This window comes from Pipra filicauda, unplaced genomic scaffold (assembly GCF_003945595.2).
Source record: "Pipra filicauda isolate LSUMZ 115617 unplaced genomic scaffold, ASM394559v2 scaffold128_size5466820_pilon, whole genome shotgun sequence".
Taxonomy (NCBI): domain Eukaryota; kingdom Metazoa; phylum Chordata; class Aves; order Passeriformes; family Pipridae; genus Pipra; species Pipra filicauda.
In genome coordinates, this window is record NW_024103751.1 from 4,467,563 (window position 1) to 4,486,737 (window position 19,175).

General features: G+C 37.9%; 1 protein-coding gene across 3 annotated transcripts in view; it reads right to left on the bottom strand.

The window, feature by feature from the left end:
• Window positions 1-19,175, bottom strand: part of KLHL32 (kelch like family member 32) — a 126,825-nt gene that overhangs the window by 16,088 nt on the left and 91,562 nt on the right. For 2 of the 3 annotated variants that reach the window (XM_039390825.1, XM_039390826.1), the window contains one exon: window positions 2,750-3,476. In XM_039390825.1, the coding sequence (XP_039246759.1) occupies window positions 2,750-3,476 (727 nt within the window). Of the gene's footprint in view, window positions 1-2,723; window positions 3,477-19,175 lie in introns of all 3 variants that reach the window. The other variant, XM_039390829.1, reaches the window with a different exon arrangement.

The following is a 19,175-nucleotide window of genomic DNA, read 5'->3' on the forward strand; positions in this document are numbered from 1 at the left end:
TTATATTCAATGACGAACAGTGAACGTTTTCAGCAGTGACTATGATACAATAAAACATCTCTCTGTACTATTCCCCCAGCCCTGAATGTACCACAAGCTACATTTTAGTCCTAAGCAATTAATTAATAATAGAAAGCTAGCTACAGTTATTATATCTCCTTCTCCCTTTCATTTTAAAATAACTCTATTCAATACATAGAAACCAGTTTTCAATCTGTGAGTACATAATTCAGATCAATACACTACTGAACTGTAGCATGGTATGCTCTCGTACTTCATAATAACCTGTCGGAATCTAGCAACTCAAAACTTCTAAGCATTTTCTCAAAAACTACCCAAATACAACTGAAAAGCCCTATCTATCTTATTACATTGCCAAAACATTGTTCTTGACTGTGGTTTTACAACAGAAGTTATGTTCATGGCATTTACAAATATAAATGGAACAATACTGACAAAATCTTTTTTGTTGTTTTGCCCAGTTTTAAAGAGCTGATATAACAGGCTTCCACTTACCTCTCCCCCTGATTCTAAGCTCTGTTAGAGGGATATCCTTGAACACAATATCACACTGCATCATTATATAAATGCAGGTAGTATTTAAAACAAACAGGTAGGCATGCATTTCACCTACATAACTAAGCACATGAATTAATCCTCAGTATAATTTCCCCTTTCCTAGCATATCTGGAAAGATTAAATTTAATCTTCAATCAGTCCCACATTTGACTTAAAAATCCTATCAAATGCTATCTTGTGTTTTGGATATTTTAGAGTTTTTGGGTTGGTTTGTTTTTTGTTGTTTTGTTTGTTTTCAGGTTTTTTTCAATTAAATTAAGACAAAAATTATTACTTTTTTCATTTACTGGAGGAAAGACCACACTGATGGATTTCTAGTGCACATTCAATGATTTTATATGAATATGCTTACCACAGTTTCCTGAAAAGCCCTGTTCTTCATCAATGGAGACTGACAAGTGTAAACCATAAGATGGGAAAAAACCCCAGTAAGTAAGATACAACAGTAGTAACCTCCATGCATTTGAAGTGCCCTCCACAGAGATACATCCTTCTTCACTAATAAAATAGGAAAGTAGTCAATAAAGAGGATAATGCACTGAACACACCCAGCTGGTACCTTAAAACAGAAACCCTGTTCCTGCACTGTACCTGGATCTCACTTCAGGATTAATACACAGCACAAACTCTACAAGATTCCTTAAATGATGGTTACTGAAGGAAGAGATGCAAATACCTGCCAGGGATCTCATTGATTTTCTTCGTTTTGTCCTGCTGTTAATTCCAAAGTCATCGTTCATGAGTTTAGTGTATATTAGTAAAAACAGATACCTGCTAAGTCCCCTGCCAGTGCTTAGGAATCCATTCCCATGAGGCACTTAATCCATATGGACAAAAAGGTACATCTGCTCACCTAAACAACATACTTTGAGAAGCACGGTGAAGGCCTAAGTAGCTAACTTAATCTTCCATTCATACACCATCTTTTCACCAGAGGTATTCCAGACCATATTAAAATCCCCAGAGGGGATACCACAGGGTATCTACAGTGAAGATGCCAATCACTGAACGTTTACCTCAAAGGCTGGCCCCATTTACTTGTTAGCTTTCTTAATAAATATTGTAACTATATAATCTTCCATGGAACACTTCTTAGTAAAAGGGGAATATTTTTCTAAGAAATTTTCTGTAGACACTATCGACCAGATTCCAAAATAACTAACCCCAGAAGTCATTACAAAGACTGAGTAAACAATGTCCTCAACCCCCATCAATGTAACATAATAATGTAACACATAACATAAAAACTGCATCAGAGTCAGTTGCAAATGATACATTAGTTTAGGATTATAAGGCCTATACATTCATCTATCTGTGCCATAAAGCTAAGATTACATCCAGACAGTTCTGTGCACTCATTATAGACAGCGCCATGGATGATTTCTAACAAAGGTCATTTTGGCCTGTTACAGTATACTGATGAGCAACTGGGTGCAATTCATACATCTGCCTTCAAGCCCTGGAACAGTACAAGCCAACAAGCACCTAATTTTCCATTTCAATATCAGGACTAAATGAATCAAAGAATCATAGAATATTCTGAGTTGGAAGGAAACCATAAGGATTATGGAAATCCAAGTCCTGGCCCTGCACAGCCCTGGACCGGCTCAAAAATCACACCATGTCCCCGAGAGAGTTGTCCAAACTCTTCCTGAACTCTGTCAGGCTTGGTGCTGTGACCACTTCCCTGGGGAGCCTGTTCCAGTGCCCAATCAGCCTCTGGGTGAAGAACCTTTTCCTAATATCTAACCTAAGCCTCCCCTGACACAACTTCAGGCAATTCCCTCGGGACCTGTCACTGTCAGAAGTACCAGATCATACTACAGAAACTGTCTTTTGGTTGGTTGTTTTTAGGAAGCACAGAATTTATCATCTGAAATTTGTCCAAAAGTGCATTATCGTTTCAATTCACTGTGATTTATGAATGGCAGCCATGAGATAGCACGTATGACACGCAGCTTTGAAACACAGAGAGACACTTAGGAGAAATAAAATATTGTATGGGTATGTTATGCTCCTATACTTCTAATCAGGCTTCAATTCTTTGAAATAGTCATCTCCTAAGACAAAAGTTATCATGACATATAAACCATAGAAGATTTATTAGTTTAATTCAAGACAGTATTTTGATATTTTGTTAGTACCTCAAACTGTGTGAAACGTTTTCTACCTGATATCCAAAGAAGACCATCCACCACATATCCCGCATGGCATGAGAGCGATCGATCAAAGGACTGAACAAAGGTCCACTTGTTCTTCTTGGGGCAATAGCGTTCCACTGTAGGTAACACTTGACGCAATTCATTTCTCCCCCCTACGGCATACAGGTACTCATCCACGGCTCCCAGCACAAAGTGTTCCCGACAGTTCTTCATCGGAGCTATCTCAGCCCAAGAGTTAGTGCGAGGGTCATATCGACAGACTGTTCTCACCGCACACGTGCGCCCTGTGGAGTGCTCTGCCTCTCCACCAGCTACAAAAAGAAAGTCTCCCATGACAGCAACACAGTGGTGGCTTCTCCCTACAGGCATAGGCGCCAGCTCACTCCAGTTAGCAATCCCTGCGATATGAACGTTCTCCTGATCTACTGGATTGAAGTATCGCAATTCCTTCACTTTACAGACTTCACGTTTTTTCCCACCAATAATGTAGAGAGTGTCTGACTGGAAGCGGGGTTTTGTCCTTGCGGTTTGCCAAACTGGCTGTGCATAGACGCTCTGGTGGTAAGCCAAGGCCTCGTTAATGAGTGCTGTCGCAGTTTCACTTGCTTGGACAAGAGGATGAGTAAGAGCTACAGTATGCAATGTATCCACATCCATAAGGCCAAAGCGGACGTACTGGAGAAGCTCATCCAGGTACTGGTAGCGGCAGTTGTGTTCCAACCACCTTACAGCCAGCTAAAAGTGCGGGGAAGGAAAGGAAAAACAAAACACCAATTATTTGTGTACAATTCTGTAAAAATTTGGTCTTTTGAAAACTGCTTGCATTGCAAGAGCAGCTATGTGTTTGCCTATGTAGTGGTGTCTATTAATCTAAAAAGCAGTTATGAAAGCCTATTGGTCAACACAAAAAGATACCTACTAAAAAGCTACCTATAGTAGTATATACACTGTATATACAAAAACATTTTATTGCACCAGCCCCCCTAAAGAATTTCCACAGCATTATCAGCTGGCACTGCTGCTACGCAAAACTCTCATCATGCAATCTGTGATGCTGTAGGAGACCATACTATCCCTGAATCAAGCTGCTGGAGTGATAATATAAACATAGGGACTATGAGATCACTGGATACCATAGGTGTACCAGAAATAAGTAAGACTAATATTAGAGGATTAGAAAGAAAAACCTTTTCTCCCCTCCATCTTTCAGTCTATTTATGACAAAATACTAAAGGAATTTAACACAATACGTGCTGAATCCTCAAATATTTTTTTCTTCTTCATTTATTTTATTCATAAAGTAGAGAAAGGTATAAGGGGACCAAAAATTAAGCCAGAGAAGAGAGAAACACAGAAGAGGCTCTGCTAGTTTGTGGTTGACAGAAAGCAGCAGGGAAAACTCTAAAACGTCTCAGGAATTGCAGCTGGTATCAACAGCCAAAATTAGACATACCTTTTAAATCACATAAAGTGTATTGAATCCAACTGGGCCTAAAAAGAGACTAGGAAAGCCCTAAAACATTTTAAGAATTGTTGTGTAAGTTATTCTGCAAAACCTCCAGTAATGAAGATAGCTAAACTTCCTCAGGAAAACCATTCCCATGCTCTAATATCCTCTCAGACAGATTTTCCTCTTACCTCTGCAGGAGTTCTAAACCCTTCAACCAATTGCCCCCATTTTCCACATTTGGGTTCATATTCCAGAGCTCTGGAATCCCTAGAGTAACTCTTGAAATTGATTCATTCATACAGGATGAAAAACAGTTTGCTACCTTCATTTTCTCCTCCACCTCAGATGCATTTTAGTATGTATGTTGCAGCTTCCTCTTCACTGTTGCTTGGCTCACAGTTCTCTGTTATTGAAAGGAAACAGCCCTCTTTCTTAATGCTTGCTGTTGAAAACTGGACATAATCTTCCTCTTAAGGCCATAGTAGTAGTGAAGAGGTTGGAAGAATCTCTTTGATTATAACAATCTATGCCATTCTTGCTTGTACATCATGATGCAAGATTGTTGGTGCACTATGATATTGCTGATTCATGTTTAAGCTTATGACTGAGTACTATTCTTTTTTTTTTCTCTTTTTTTTCTGCAGAACTTCCACTAAGTGTCATGCTTTCTTTGTCTTAACTGAACTCTCTACTATTTACTTCAGGCCACTGCTCCAGTTTGTCAAGATCGTTCTCAATCCTAATTGCATTTTCAAAAGTGCTTGAAGACCATTCCACCTTCTCATTTTCTGAAAACATAAACCCCATATTATTCTTTCATCCAAGTCATTATCAAAGACATCGATTAGTTCTGTGTAAGGACAGACTCCTCTACTTGATACTTCAAATCATTATGACACAGAACTTGTGTAGCAGGTGTTTCTAACTAGCTGTGTGATAAAAAAAGTTTTGGCTAAAACTTACTGCCCTGTACTGATCATGGGAATGTCACATTAAGGAGCTGAAAATAAATGTTTCTGTTACTCATGGCTTTCATATATGATGTATTAAATTACTGCTTCTGTATTCTGGAAGAGAGGGAAGATGACAAAACAAAACCACTTGTAGGAGAAATAGCCACTGATGGGCTGTAACACAGTTCTAAATTTCCTTCAGTGCAAAGGAGCCAAATATACCTCTCATCAACATATGGCAGAGATGGAAACTTCCATGTACGATACCAGCAAACATCTGTATATTTATCAACACAATTTATAACACCTTTACTCAGGTTTTGTTTAATCCAGGCTTAGAAACCTGGTGCCTACACAGAAACTCCATAATTCACCATGTCTATACATTAATTATAGTGCCTATGTTTTAGCTGCACTGGCAGTAACAATTAGCAACTATAATCAGTATTGGCAAAATAAAGTCAAAGCCATTATAGACTTTATGATGCTGTAAGGAAAGACGTTCCAGCTTCTCTATGGAGATATCAATAGCACTTGAAATTACAACTGTGTTTAACATGCTAACAAGTAAGCAAGCAAAAAAAAAAAAAAAGAAAAAAAAGAGACCATCCACAATTTTGAGCTTTAAAATATTTGTATCACTGCTAAATAATTTACAAAAACAAGGAAAGGCTCCTACTCCTTCTGCCATATAGGCAAATTCTGTTTAAACTGCTAGAAGCTTCTTTTCTATTAATTTTAATGTAAGAATGTGTGAGAAAAGGAAGCTACAGCCTAGTGCCTATATCAACTTTAATAAATAATATATTTTGCCATATTCATCTTCTAAACTAAGTAAATGACAAATGTAGACCCTCAGAAGGACAGGATTTTCAAACCAGATTAATTCTCTTATTCTAATGCCTTAACCCACAGGATTCTTCTTTTTCAAGGTTACATTACATGATTTAGCAAGAGTGCATCCTCAAAACAGCAGAAAAGAGATGGAAAAATATGCTGTGGCACAGTTGGAGCGTACATAGAAGTATACTTGCATGTCAGATAGTGATTCATTGCTCTTCCAACACCTGCTTCCGCTTCCAGTCCAAGTCACACAGCCTCAGAGCTCAGTCCTTCCCTCCCGACTGTTAATGGTGTACATACCACACACATCCCACAGCCGGAGAGGGCACAGAGGCAGTGGAGGTTAAAGCTGAATAAGGAATTTCACTGCTGTTGAAGATAACCCTGCAGGAAGTAGTTACCTACTCTTTTGGGCTACCAGTTATCCCAGAAAGCAAGAGAGCCCATCACGCCTCTGCCTTACCCGCTCAGCATCCCCCTGCAATCCTTCTCCCGTCACTCTGCTAGGGAATGTGCCAGACCTTCACTTGACATCACAGCAAGTTTTCTAATCAGAAAAGCCAAGCTACTTTATGAGTGCAAAAAACTTGACATACTCATTAGGCTCAGGTTCACCTGGAAACTACTTTAAGTCACAAAGTCAGTGTCAGGGAAAGTTGCTGTTCACAGAGCTCCAAGAAATCAAACAGTTTTCTAACTCTGGGCTCTGACAGGGGCCACAGGAACTCTATTAAAGTCATCTTGGTCTGCTCTTTAGCTGATGTATTCATATTGTAGTCCAATGGACTGTAAAGGAAATGTGGTACTTTATATCATCTAAGGTGTCTAATAACCGAAATGAAGCCAAAAAGGTGACAGTAGTGGAAAAAATGAGGACGTTGGAGTGTTGTCTTTTTGGGAGTTGGTTTGTGTGGTTTTTTTAGCAACAACAAATACAAGGAAACAAATTTTCTAAAGTTTTAAAACAATGAATTCACATTGTCTCATTAAAACAAATGGAAATCTTAATTATAACAACTTTGTGAACATTCCCATTTTAGGAGAAAAGAAAATTTTAAATATGGAAACAAAAGTGGAGAGATGTATTTTCCTGGACTGAGATCAGATATATGCAACACAAATTATCTGATTTGTATGTGACAATCCGTTGATGATATACCGCGAAGAACCACAAATCTCTTCTTTCAAAACAAATCTCACCTGTTTCTTAAAATAAGCAAAACATTTTGGCCAGAAAAAAAAGTCAATATCTTTGTATCCTTAGCATTTTGGACAGCACTATAAATCTGATCCTATTGACTGATAAGCCAAAAAGAGTCATGAAAGCAACACAGTTATTACAGCAATCACCTTAAAGCACCACCAAGGGAACTTTAAAAAAGAAAACTTGGACTTCACTAGTTAGGTCTTTGAAAACCCTGGAAATATATATTTTAGCTCTAAACTTACAGATAATTTTGCCTTTTTTTGGATTTTATCTAACTCAGCAAGCCTCAGGTGTTCTAGACTGGAATCTCCTGTCTCATAACCACATCTCTATTGACAACGAACAGGGACTTCCAAAGGGTCTAAATCTGGACCTCTAAATGGGTCCTAAGTCCTCCTCTCTCTCTAGAGACTACAAAGGACAAAACCCTTAGGATATTCATTTAAGCATTTTATTTAAGTAAGGTGAATGAAATTGATCTGTATCACCCATTTAAGAAGAAAAATGTAAGAAGTGCTGATGAAAAAAACCCCACGACACAACAAAACACATACACACAATTTTTCAAAGCCTTGAGTTACACATGAATATTTTTAGAAGGTAGTAACCACACAGCACAGCCTTCAGACTCTCTGCAATTTTATCAATCAGGTACTATCTTTCAGTGGGTAGCATGGAAAATGAATGTCTCAAGCCTAGACGCAGGAAGGTCTTAAAGATAAAAATCTTTTTCTTCTTTTTATTTTGAATTTAAAATGTGCATAAAAATAAGACTGTAATGAGCTGCATGTGGAACAATCAAAATTATGAGGTATTTGCATTTCTTGTGCACCTTGAGCCAAACACTACAAAATTATGCATATGATTCTCTCAATCTGAACACAGTAAATATTAATAATCTCTGAATCAGCAGTGAAATGCCTTTTGCCCCGAACCCTGAAGAGACTTTCCAACTCAAAAAGTTGTAGTACAGTGACTGAGACCACATTTACAAGGCACTGAGCTGAGGCATGTGCGTGTAGCCTGTGAAAACAAAGCTGTGCCATCCCCCACCCTCTTTACACAGAGACATTTTAAAATTACCTGTTTGTCAGTTTTACAAATGTGTGTCTACGTAAGCAGCCCCCAGTGCGGCGCTGCATTAGCAAGTAGGCGTGCTTCCATTTGCTCATTCTGATTTTACAATTAGAATTAAAACATTTGCTCTGTTCAGGGTAAGCTGATAAACAGGGATTTTAAAATTTCCTTTTTTTTTTTTTAATGTGAAAAATGAAAGAAAAACGTTCCTCTAGATGTATTATGCCTTTGGGCTTCATGTGAGGGAAGGGAAAAAAGACAGAGAAAGCTACTGTGAAGGTCACAGAGTGAAAGAACTTCCTCAGGGCACAGAATAAATTAAATCCCAAGGAAAAAATAAAATGTGATTTCCAGAGTGTGAGGCACAAACTCAAAATGACAATGATTGACAGCCAAACTATATCCGTGCAATATCGAAGACTGCACGTTCTCATTTACCTCAGTGTAGCCAGCAAGCGCCCATTAAACATCCGTCTGATGCCCAAATTAACCTTCTTGGCAAACTGAAAGAGGCACAAACTATCATAATCAACCTTTCATTATCACAGCAGCCTCTAGTTAAAGGGTCAGAATAATTGTGCCATCAGAGCCCTGATTGTTTTCAATCAACAGACGACTGGAGTGACAGCTCAGTGATGGAGTAGTTTGATGAAACCGCACCAGGCCTAATCAGAGCAGATGAAAGGAAGGCATGATTGGTGCAAATGAACAGTCGTGCCTCTCTTTTTCATTTACAATCTGAAATTACTCTTAAATTTACAGGGTTTTTTCTCCCTTATGAGTACCTCTGAAAGAATGTTTGACTTATTATGGGTTCTGACAGTGCAGAGTTATAAAACACAGGTATGGTTTTCAGCCCAGGCTTTAAGTGGGTATTCAGCATAATTTTAACAAATTCACTCTTGAAAAGCACAAAATGACTAAAGACTTCCAGTGACCTAACCTTTCAGTGCTGTTTGATTAGCAGAACAATTTATCACAGCTCACATTCTTCATGATAAGAGAAGATTAAAAAAAATGGGCAAAGATCTCTTGTAAATGTTTTCTCTTAGCTGATATATTTATTGCATTATTGCTCTCCTGTTCTCTCTCTCACACACACAAAAGAAAAAAGAATTAAAGAACACTGCATTAATAACACTTTTCCTCTTTGAATGAATAATAGAATCCAAGCAAAGGTTTGTTTGGAGATGAAAGCAGAGACCAATTATCATGCCACTGACAGCATCAATATTTAGTTTTCTGGTGGGTTGGGTTGTTCATTCCCACATTCGAAAGGATGGAAAATTAATCAATCCCACCAGGTGTTTCTTACCTTACTATCAACACAGATTCAGTGTGTCGATTCACAAATGAACGGGGTAAAAAAAAAAAGGGGGGGAAAAATTTAGGGGCTGCTTAGGCAAAATCTGGAAAGAATGAAAGATTCGAGTTTCCTGCACCTCCTCAGCTAGTTAATTTCTTCTCCCAGACTCGCACTGCTCCAGCCACATGGCTTCCCATCCTCACAATTCTGCTGTAATGAAAGTGAGGTCAAAAAGAATCAAACTGAATAGTACCTCTCAAAGAAGCAAGTATTTCAAGTGGTGAGTGGTAAATCTTTTGTTCTGTGATCCTGGTCATCATCAGATGTTCTCTAGTTTGTCAAGCATCACAAAATGCTTGCCAATGTTCAGGTCAGCCTACTAAAACAAAAAAGTAGCTTAGAAGCCAAGATTAAGATTTGCCTGAAGGGGGAGTGGATAGAGAAGTTTGATCCAAACACTAATGGCTCTTAAGAAATTTTATGTCATATACCTCTTCTCATATGACAGAATGCAAGTTTTAGTTCGTTAAAAGTTTGGGGTCATAAGCAGAACATTCATCTAAGTGGAAGACACACAAGTGCCCTCAGTGGAAGAAGCTGTGAGCAGACTTGCACATCCTTGCTGACACAGAGAATGCCATTTAGAATTATTGAAGTCTATTGTTAATGTAAGTAAATTGAAAGGCTTTCTGGTCCTTATTATTTGTATAGTTAGAGAAGTTTTGCTACCCTCAGAGAGCACGAAGGCTTCAAGCCAGCCCAATTAAGATTTATTAGCTCCAAGTCCTAGGTAAAAGAAGCACAACCAAAGTTGCCCAGTCTTCCTGTGATTTGGCAAGTACTTCCCCCTCAGTGCTTCCACTTGGCTGACAGCTGAGTTTCACTTTCCTTCCATTTCAAATATTAAATATTTTCCAAATATAAAGACACTGTTTATGATATATATATATATCTATGTATATATCTATATATTTAGTGAACTCTTGGGAATGAACCCAAAACATTCCTAACACACCAGTGAGGAAGGGAAGTAACAGTTTGGGAAGCTGCCAACACATGCTTTCTTGGATGCAGCAGAAAGAAGACTCAGAAGCAAACATGTTTCTTTACATAAATAGCAATGTCTCACATTCAGATTTCCCCATCACAAGGGATCACAGCACATATTCAAAGATCCCGTTATTCTGCTATTTGTCCCCAACTCCTACCCAGCCAATCCCACACTAGTTCTAGATCCTTGCTTCAGCAATGGCACTGGCATTGTGTACAGGAAGGCCCCTAAAGTGTCTTCCCAAACTGAAGACTGAGATCCCAGCTGGCAGGAAAGACAAAATATGCATCCTTTCAGACTCAAACATAATCACTGCCATGCAGTCAGACTCTTAGCTTCACAGATGGACAGGGTTTGGAGGACCGAGGGATTGGCTCAGGCAATAAGGAGGGAAGCCAAATATAAATGAGTTATGACTTCAGGAAATATATGGCCCCAAAGGAAGATTAGAGAAGACTAAGGTTCATTATATCTGGAGGGTGAAAGCACTTTTTAGTGTATGTCCTCCTGACCTGTGATCAGCCTCTGCAAAAGCTGCAGTGGATTTGTCCAGAATACTACTTAGGGAAGCTCTTGGTCTGCTAAATAAGAATTACTATATCTCTTGGTTGGAGTTTGCTGGTTTGAGATCTCTGTGATGCCAAGACAACCTGCAACTTTCAGAACATGAGCTCTGCTGTCTGTAAGCCACTTTGCAAGAGGCAGAAATTTGATTTCAATCTTTTGGCTGAAAAACACTGCACCAAGCAGAGTTATTGGCTAAAGTGTCTAGATTTATTTCATGATATTATACTGTGATTAAAGGAGAGGTACATAATGCAGCTGTATTAATAAAAAAAAAAAAAAAAATAAATGGCATTAAAGTGAATCACAATGTATTAAAAATACTTCTCAATTTTTCTCAAGTGCTGACAAGATCCATCTTTTTAAAGCATTTAAGCTGAAAAGCAATCATCACCAGTTGCCCGATTTCCTCACAAGGCTGCCAGACAAAAATATTATCCTGTACAGTCTTTCAATTGGTGCAAGGAGAGTACACAACCTACACATTTTTGGCAGATTTCTTAGTCATAATTAAACAGATCCACTGGTAACAATTTTAATACCTGTACTTCCATCTCAGAAACTTTCATTAAATATTTATGCACAAGATCCTTGTGAGGAAGAGAGGAATTCTTCATTCAAAGACAAAATCTCCACCAACCAAGTAGAGTCCCTTGCATTCTCAGTCCAGTGATTTACTGCAGGTTTCCTTCTTCCCTGGTGCTATATAATTATAATGGCCTTCTCAAAAGGGACATTATTTTATCAAAAAGGTTTGTGAGAGAGACAGTGTTAGTTCAATTTTTTATGTATGTGTTTGTTATGAAACACATAGAAAAAACTGCCAGTGTAATAATAACAGTTAAGAATAGAATGTATGCTTTTCAAAATTGTATTCACTTCTTTTCACGTTTTCTCTATTTCTTACATTTACTAGCAATGAGACTAGGAAGAAGTCCACCTGGAAGATATTGACTAAACTCAATAAAGATATTTCCACTTTTTAAACTTACAATAAAACAACCATGATCAAAAAATCAACTTTACAAAAGGCTACCCAAACTACACTAATATATAAAATGATATACGGTAAGGAAGAGTTGCTATAAAAGAAAAACTGAACTTCTCATCTACTGGAGCTCAAAGTGAAGTAAGGTACAGACAGAAGGTAAACTCTCAGCTGTTGTAAATTATCACAGCTCATGGAAGCTTGCCATTTTACACCTTCTGGGGAATCTGAACTTCAAAATTATATAGCATTTTCCTTCCAAGTATCTCAAAGCAATTTATAAGCAGTAAAACTCAAGCTTCTCTGAGAGAAGTGTACATTTCAACCACTTTCACAAAGCGGGAACTAAGAGAGAGAAAAATTAAGTGGCTTAATCAAAATCTTCTGTCCCCTCAAGATGTCCAACTGAGTCTCTTTACTCCACTACAAAAATCCTGTGGAGATTTTGGTGCTCCATGCCACAGAGCAAAGTCTAGTGAGATGCAGGTATCGGAAACTGAGGATAAAACAGTTCCCTAAATATCATCTGTCAAAAGTACTTGTGGCATTTTTTCAGCTCTAAAGTACATCTCTACACAAGCAACAAAACTGCATTTTTTTCTTAACTTTGGAGCAGCAAAGACAAAACTATCCCATAGTGTGCTTCAAGTCCACTCTTGTGCAACCAGGTCCTCAAACCACGAAGGAGCTTCCTCTAGAGTCATTTGGAGTTTCTCTACAAAGGCAGACCTACAAATGCGCTTCTTGCACCTAACTTGTTGTTTCACTATGATAGAAGGAGCAAGTAAGGCCCAGTGTAACTCCTAGCAATGACACTCCATACTTAGAGGTGTGTGTTTAATGTATGAGCTTGTGTGTAGCTCCTATTGCAACAGAATTTACAGCTACCCCACTACTCACAACCACTCTATTTTCCTGTGCATTGCAGTGACTGTCACAGCTGGGAGCGTACAAAAATAAAATGAGCGAGCTGGGATTGATCACACTGGAAAGGCTCGACTTACTCCTGCAATCAAGGTAAATTTTGTTTTAACAAGATCATCAAAAAAGGAATTTGTGGAGGATGACAAAGCAAAGCAAATAAAACCAAATTCAAAATATGGCCTCCAGAAACACAATCTTGCTTTTTCCAGAGACACAATCTCACTTTTTCCTTTGAAACAAGTCCAGCCATAGATAGTTAGAAACTAAAAGGAAGTCTCCCCATCATAAACATTCCTAAAATGTAGATTCATAGGTCCCTAAAACCTGACTCTCCTTTAATAATTGGATCAAATGGCAAGAAGCTCTGAGGTAAAACCTTCTTGCCATCCATTTTCTAATTCATCAGAAAATGCACAAGTTTGGACCCTCCATCATTTATGATGGTAGAACCAACATTGCTAGGTGCTTTATATCCGGTAAGTTTTTCTTAAGCTGCAAAGAACAGAAGCTTATCTCTTCATAAACACATCTGTCTAACTAGGGCTCTTAACTGTGATTTTATTTCAGTTTAAGGAGATCAGGGTTTATGATAGCGTTTATCTTTTCTGGAACAGGGTAAGGACAGAGCACATGGGAGGTGGAAAAGGATCTTCCTCCCAGGAGCCATCATTTCAAAATCTAGACTCACTCTTTTTTATTTTTAGAGGAAACATTCAGGCTGACATCAAATGCATTGAAACTTTACATAGCCACATTTAGCATTAAAATAAGTTGCTGGTACATAATTATAAGTGGAAATGACAATTTTTCACCATCTGATACACATTGTTTTTATTGCTATTCCTCTCTTGTTACTTTTGCCTCTGAAATGTATTTTAGAAGTGTAGTGGCTCACTATGGAGACAGGAACCTACAAGCTTTCATCAGTAAAAGTTGTTAGAAAATGAAATAGGCACAAAATCAACAAAATTCTATAAAAATGCAATTCAGCTCTGTGAAAATTAGTCTAAATAGTTCTTGGATGTAAAAAGATTCCTATTCCTTTCTTCCCTATTGTTAGGGTATAATTTTCTAGGGATTTAATAGCCAAATCCAACAAATCACATAAAAATGTATCATTTTCTATAATAATCTTTACAACAGCTATACAGGACTTGTATGTCATTAATATCTTTGGTCACACACAAAAACGTACTCCAAAGTATATGCTCTTCTTAGTTGGTTTATAAATATGCAGGTTCTCAACACACTGTTACTACAAAACCACCGAGGTCAAATTTTCCAACTGAAATCACAGAATGGTTTGGGTTCAAAGGGACCTCAAAAGTCATTAGTTCCAACCCCCCACTGTGGGCAGAGTCCATTACACCGGGTTGCTCAAAGCCTCATCCAATCTGGCCTTGAACACTTCAAGGGATGGGGCATCCACAGTTTCTCTGGGCAACCTGTTCCAGTGCTTCACCACTCTCACAGTAAAGAATTTTTTCCAAATATCTAATCCAAACCCACTCTCTTTCAGTTTAAAACCATAGCCTCCTGTCCTATCACTATGTGCCCCTGTAAAAAGTCCCTCTCTAGCTCTCTTGTAGGCCCCCTTTAGGTACTGAAAGGCTGCCACAAGGTCTTTCTGAAGCCTTCTCTTCTCCAGCCTGAACAAACCCCACTCTCTCCATCAATTTATTGACTTTCATTTAATCCCCACATGACAGGCTTCAGATTAATGCAGGTATCATTTTTAAGCGATGAGTTTAATTTTTCAAAATCAACTTATCTTTCTCATAAAAGCTATTTCTTTTAAAAAATAAGTCACGCACTTAGAACCACATTTGTAAACGATTTAAGATTCCAAATGTATCTAATGAATTAGGAACATCAGAGCTTCCCCGCTACAAGATTAACACAAACATAAATTTATTATTTAAACTGACTAAATAATATCTGAAGCAAACAAACACCTGCAACTGCCAAAAGCTGAACCTCATAAAATGCACACCTCTACTGTTTCACATAAACATTAAAATAGGCTCCACCCTAAAGGAGCACTTTGAAAGCTTTTCAGCATAGATTTTCACTTCAGAGACTGTGATCTTTAGATCTGTCATTACTATCCCACATAGACCTACAGCTTGGAAGCCACTTCACAGTAAGGCTTCTTAAGATCTTTTTGACAAATGTATTTGTTGTAATTTCTTCCATTTCTCCCTAACACGAGGGAGTCCAAGATGATCAAAGGAGTATAAGGAACCCTTTGTCCTAAGGCAATGAAACCCCCAGCCATGCAGATCACTTGCACATCTGGAAGCTGCCAAGGGTGGCACAGTTGGTGTAAGCAAAGATGTGCAGGAGTGTCACTGCTTTTCTATCTCCTTGCCTGCTCAACCTCCTGGAGCCACTAGTGTCCTGGTCCTGGAGCAGAAGTGATAGCACAGGACAACAACTAATCAGATCTCAGCAGTCGTGTTGAACTAATCCACTTATTAGCAGGTCTAGACATATGAGTGTAACTTTACTACATCTGCCTTGGCACAATTATTTTAGGTGCTCAACCCCAAAACTAGATTCTAAATATCTTAACATATTGATGACAATTTGTATGATTTCAGAAAACCTAGAATTCAACTTTCTTTCTTTCTTTTCTCTTCTTTGGCTTTGTAGTTACAAATAGAAGTAATGCTTCTATCAGCTCCCAAAGGAAAACTTGTTGAAATATGGAGCTTGGAATTCTCACAAGAGCTTCTAATTTTCTCTCATTTTCCACAAGCTTAAGTTGACTGGTAACAGTGTTAAACAGCTTTACTGGGAGTTTGAAAGAGTAGAGATTACTAACATTTATATCTCTGAATGGAAGACATTAATTAAGGTAGAAACAACAGACTGCCTCATTTGATCATCTGTGGTATCTGTGGGTTGTAGACTTCATGTTATTTTCTTTAACTTAAAAATTAAAGTAATTTATATTTCCAATCACACCTGGCTTTCATAATAGCCTCAGCAACCTTTTTTTATATAACCATATACGTGTATACTAATACAATTATACTTCAGCTAATCTCCAATAGATTAGAGCCACAAAGAGCATAGGAGTCAACACAAACCCCACCATAACAGACAAATTCAAACACAGAATGTAATAACACGAAGTCTTGCCGCATGTATACCTCGGTGTTCTTCTTTGGCTTTCTAAATAAAAATGCACATCCATTGCTTAGCTGAAGAAGTGACCTAAATTCAAGAGCTATGGGCACAGCAGCCTTTCTAAATACTGGTGTGATATTCTGTGCATTTCTGAAGGTAATCTGGGATAAATAAGGTGAGGCAATATTACTGTAGGACAGTGAAACAAAGGTAATGCTCTTCAGTAATTCTCTACTGCTCACAGCAATAGCAGCAAAATAATCAAGTTTTCTGATTGGAATCAACATGCATCAAAAAGAAAATTAGAAGAACACGCAATTGTTCCTAACATAAACCCAGTTTTAATAGAGAAAATCCCTTTCTATACTGCTACACTTGATAAATAACAATAACAATATTAGCTAACATTGGAAAAATAGGAGGCAGAAACTTTTAAAAGTTCAGAACAAAAGCATATGTAAAGTTCACAAAACTTTACTGTCAAGGACAAGATTAAGAGCCCATTAGAATTAAGCTAAGGCAGACAAAGGGGTAAGGTGTTTCATAAAATAAGGAGACAGCGCCAACAGGGGCAGCATTTATTTTCCCTGTAAGCCAAAATGCCATTTTGGCATACTACAAATGATGCAGAAATTGTATCAGGAAAATAGTGCATGCCCTGAGCACATCAGCAGGACAGTATGAGGTTCCGCTGCTTGATCCACATATCCTGCATGAACCCTGTTTAGTCCACAGTTCCAGTGGACACGGACCTCCTTGAAGCCCTTAGGCCACAACTACCAGCTTGGCCTATATATAATAGATGTCCTACCAAAAATATTGCATATGCAACATTAATCCTACACAGTCTGGAGATACTGTAAGGAATCAGGGAAGATACCTATGTTTATGAGGATTAGCCTTAGGAAAAGGAAATATACGTCCTATCACAGGTTATGTTTTCCCACTACTTTGAGGGTAACTATGTGATCTTGCTTGCAGCTAGTCATGATACACACAGTGCAACAGTGGATACTGGGATTCACAGGTGGCCCTCTGGTGCTTTTACATAGACTACTCGTGAAAAGGGTACAAAAAAGGAGGTGAAAGCACTGCAAAACATGCATGGGCAATATGTTAATTTTCCCATGTAGCCTCACCAATTCACCTCAGTCTTGATATGCATCAAACTCCTTTTTTCTCTCCTACGTCTTACTTGATGAGAGGTTGACACCTACATTTTAGTGTGGTGGTTTTCTGCTTAGGGTAAATACTCACTAGGAACGAGCATTAGACCAGACATTATTTCACTCATTGCCCAAGAGAGCACTTAAGCTTATTTCTTGCACAGTGAAAGGCTAATATACTGCTTAAACATAACATTGACTACTGAGATGCTTTCCTTCACTTACTATTTTATGTCATTACTTGTTTTGCACTAAAATTTTAGTTCACATTTAGCAAGGCAATTAGGCCACATTTCATCAAAACATACATATATCCCTGAGAAAAATTATTTTTGCTCTCTCCATATTAAAAATTGCTCTGCAATACCAAAAGATTGACAGAAAAAAAAATCAAGTACTGTACTGAAGTAGTGGCAAGCTTTTACTGGAACATGACAACCCACTTTAGAAACTGCTGTTCTGCATAGGTAAATGTGTGCATCACTGGGGATGAACAGAAGATGTCTTTGGGCCTTTCTGCCACAATGCGTACACTGCAAAATATCCTACAGCAGGATTTCTGCTGAATACTTTTGGCCCTCCACAAATGTCACTAGGAAATTCAAAATGGAACTCAAGTATAAAAAAAGGCAGCTGAAAATAGGGCACTTTACTCTCCATTAGAAGAGGATAAACATGACTGTAATAAGAAAACTGGATTTGTACATTTTTTTATTTTTATAAAAGAGATGTTAACAACTCATATTGACCTAAACACTGTAGCCTTCCTGTCATTTATTTTTCTATTTATTCAAGCAAAGACAATTCTCTAATATAGAGACCAAACACCGGTTTTGGACATCACATCTGAAGGAATAAAAAGAATAACTAGTGCTACACTTTCATATGTGGAACATGTACTTCATGAACTCAAGTTCAGAATTTACATGCAAAGAAGTTAACAGGGCTAGAATGTCTTAGGAGACTAGCCCTGGAAAAGACACAACAAAGTTGCATGTTTTCTAGCTGAATAAACCACTCATGTAGTTTTATTTACCAAGTTTTCCTAGATTCCTTGCTTATCAGTTGATTACCAAGAAACCAAGAAGTACGGCAAAGTAAAAAAAAACAAAAAACAAAACTAAGAAAAAACTTCTAACCTTGGCTTCAAAAGCACTGAAAAATATTAAAATTGGTCTGCTTTTAATGTTAGCTGTTGAAAAAACATATATCCTTTAACCACCTACTTAAACAGTAGCAGAGATGGAAGAAACTAATCTATACTGATCTCACATTAAGACTTATTTCCAAATGTGATTTGGGAGTTGACCTTGGATGAAAGGCAGTATTTAATACCTGACCAATGTGCTGTGGGGAGACAGAATGATCCAGTAGATATTTCTATATGTAACTATTAGTATGATCTTTGAAATACGAATATTTAAGCCTTATGACACTGAATTTTCTAATAAAAAACATAAGGCATAACTGTATTATAACTAAGGCTGACATTAGTTTTTTTCATAAATCTTGGGCTTGCTTTCTATTCGCTAAGGTTCCAAGAACAAGCCCTCTACTGCTACATTTCTCCAACACGTTCCATCTTACAGGGTTGGTTACTTTTTCAATTATCAAGAGAAAGAATTCACCTGCTTCCTTAAAGTAGAGCCAATGAGCCTATCTTACAATGGCTAATTATGAAAAGACTCACTTTTCACTTCAAGATAAACTACACATTTATGTCCTTGTCAGGACTGCTTCCTGTGGAAAAAAGAAGTGCTGCACAGATCA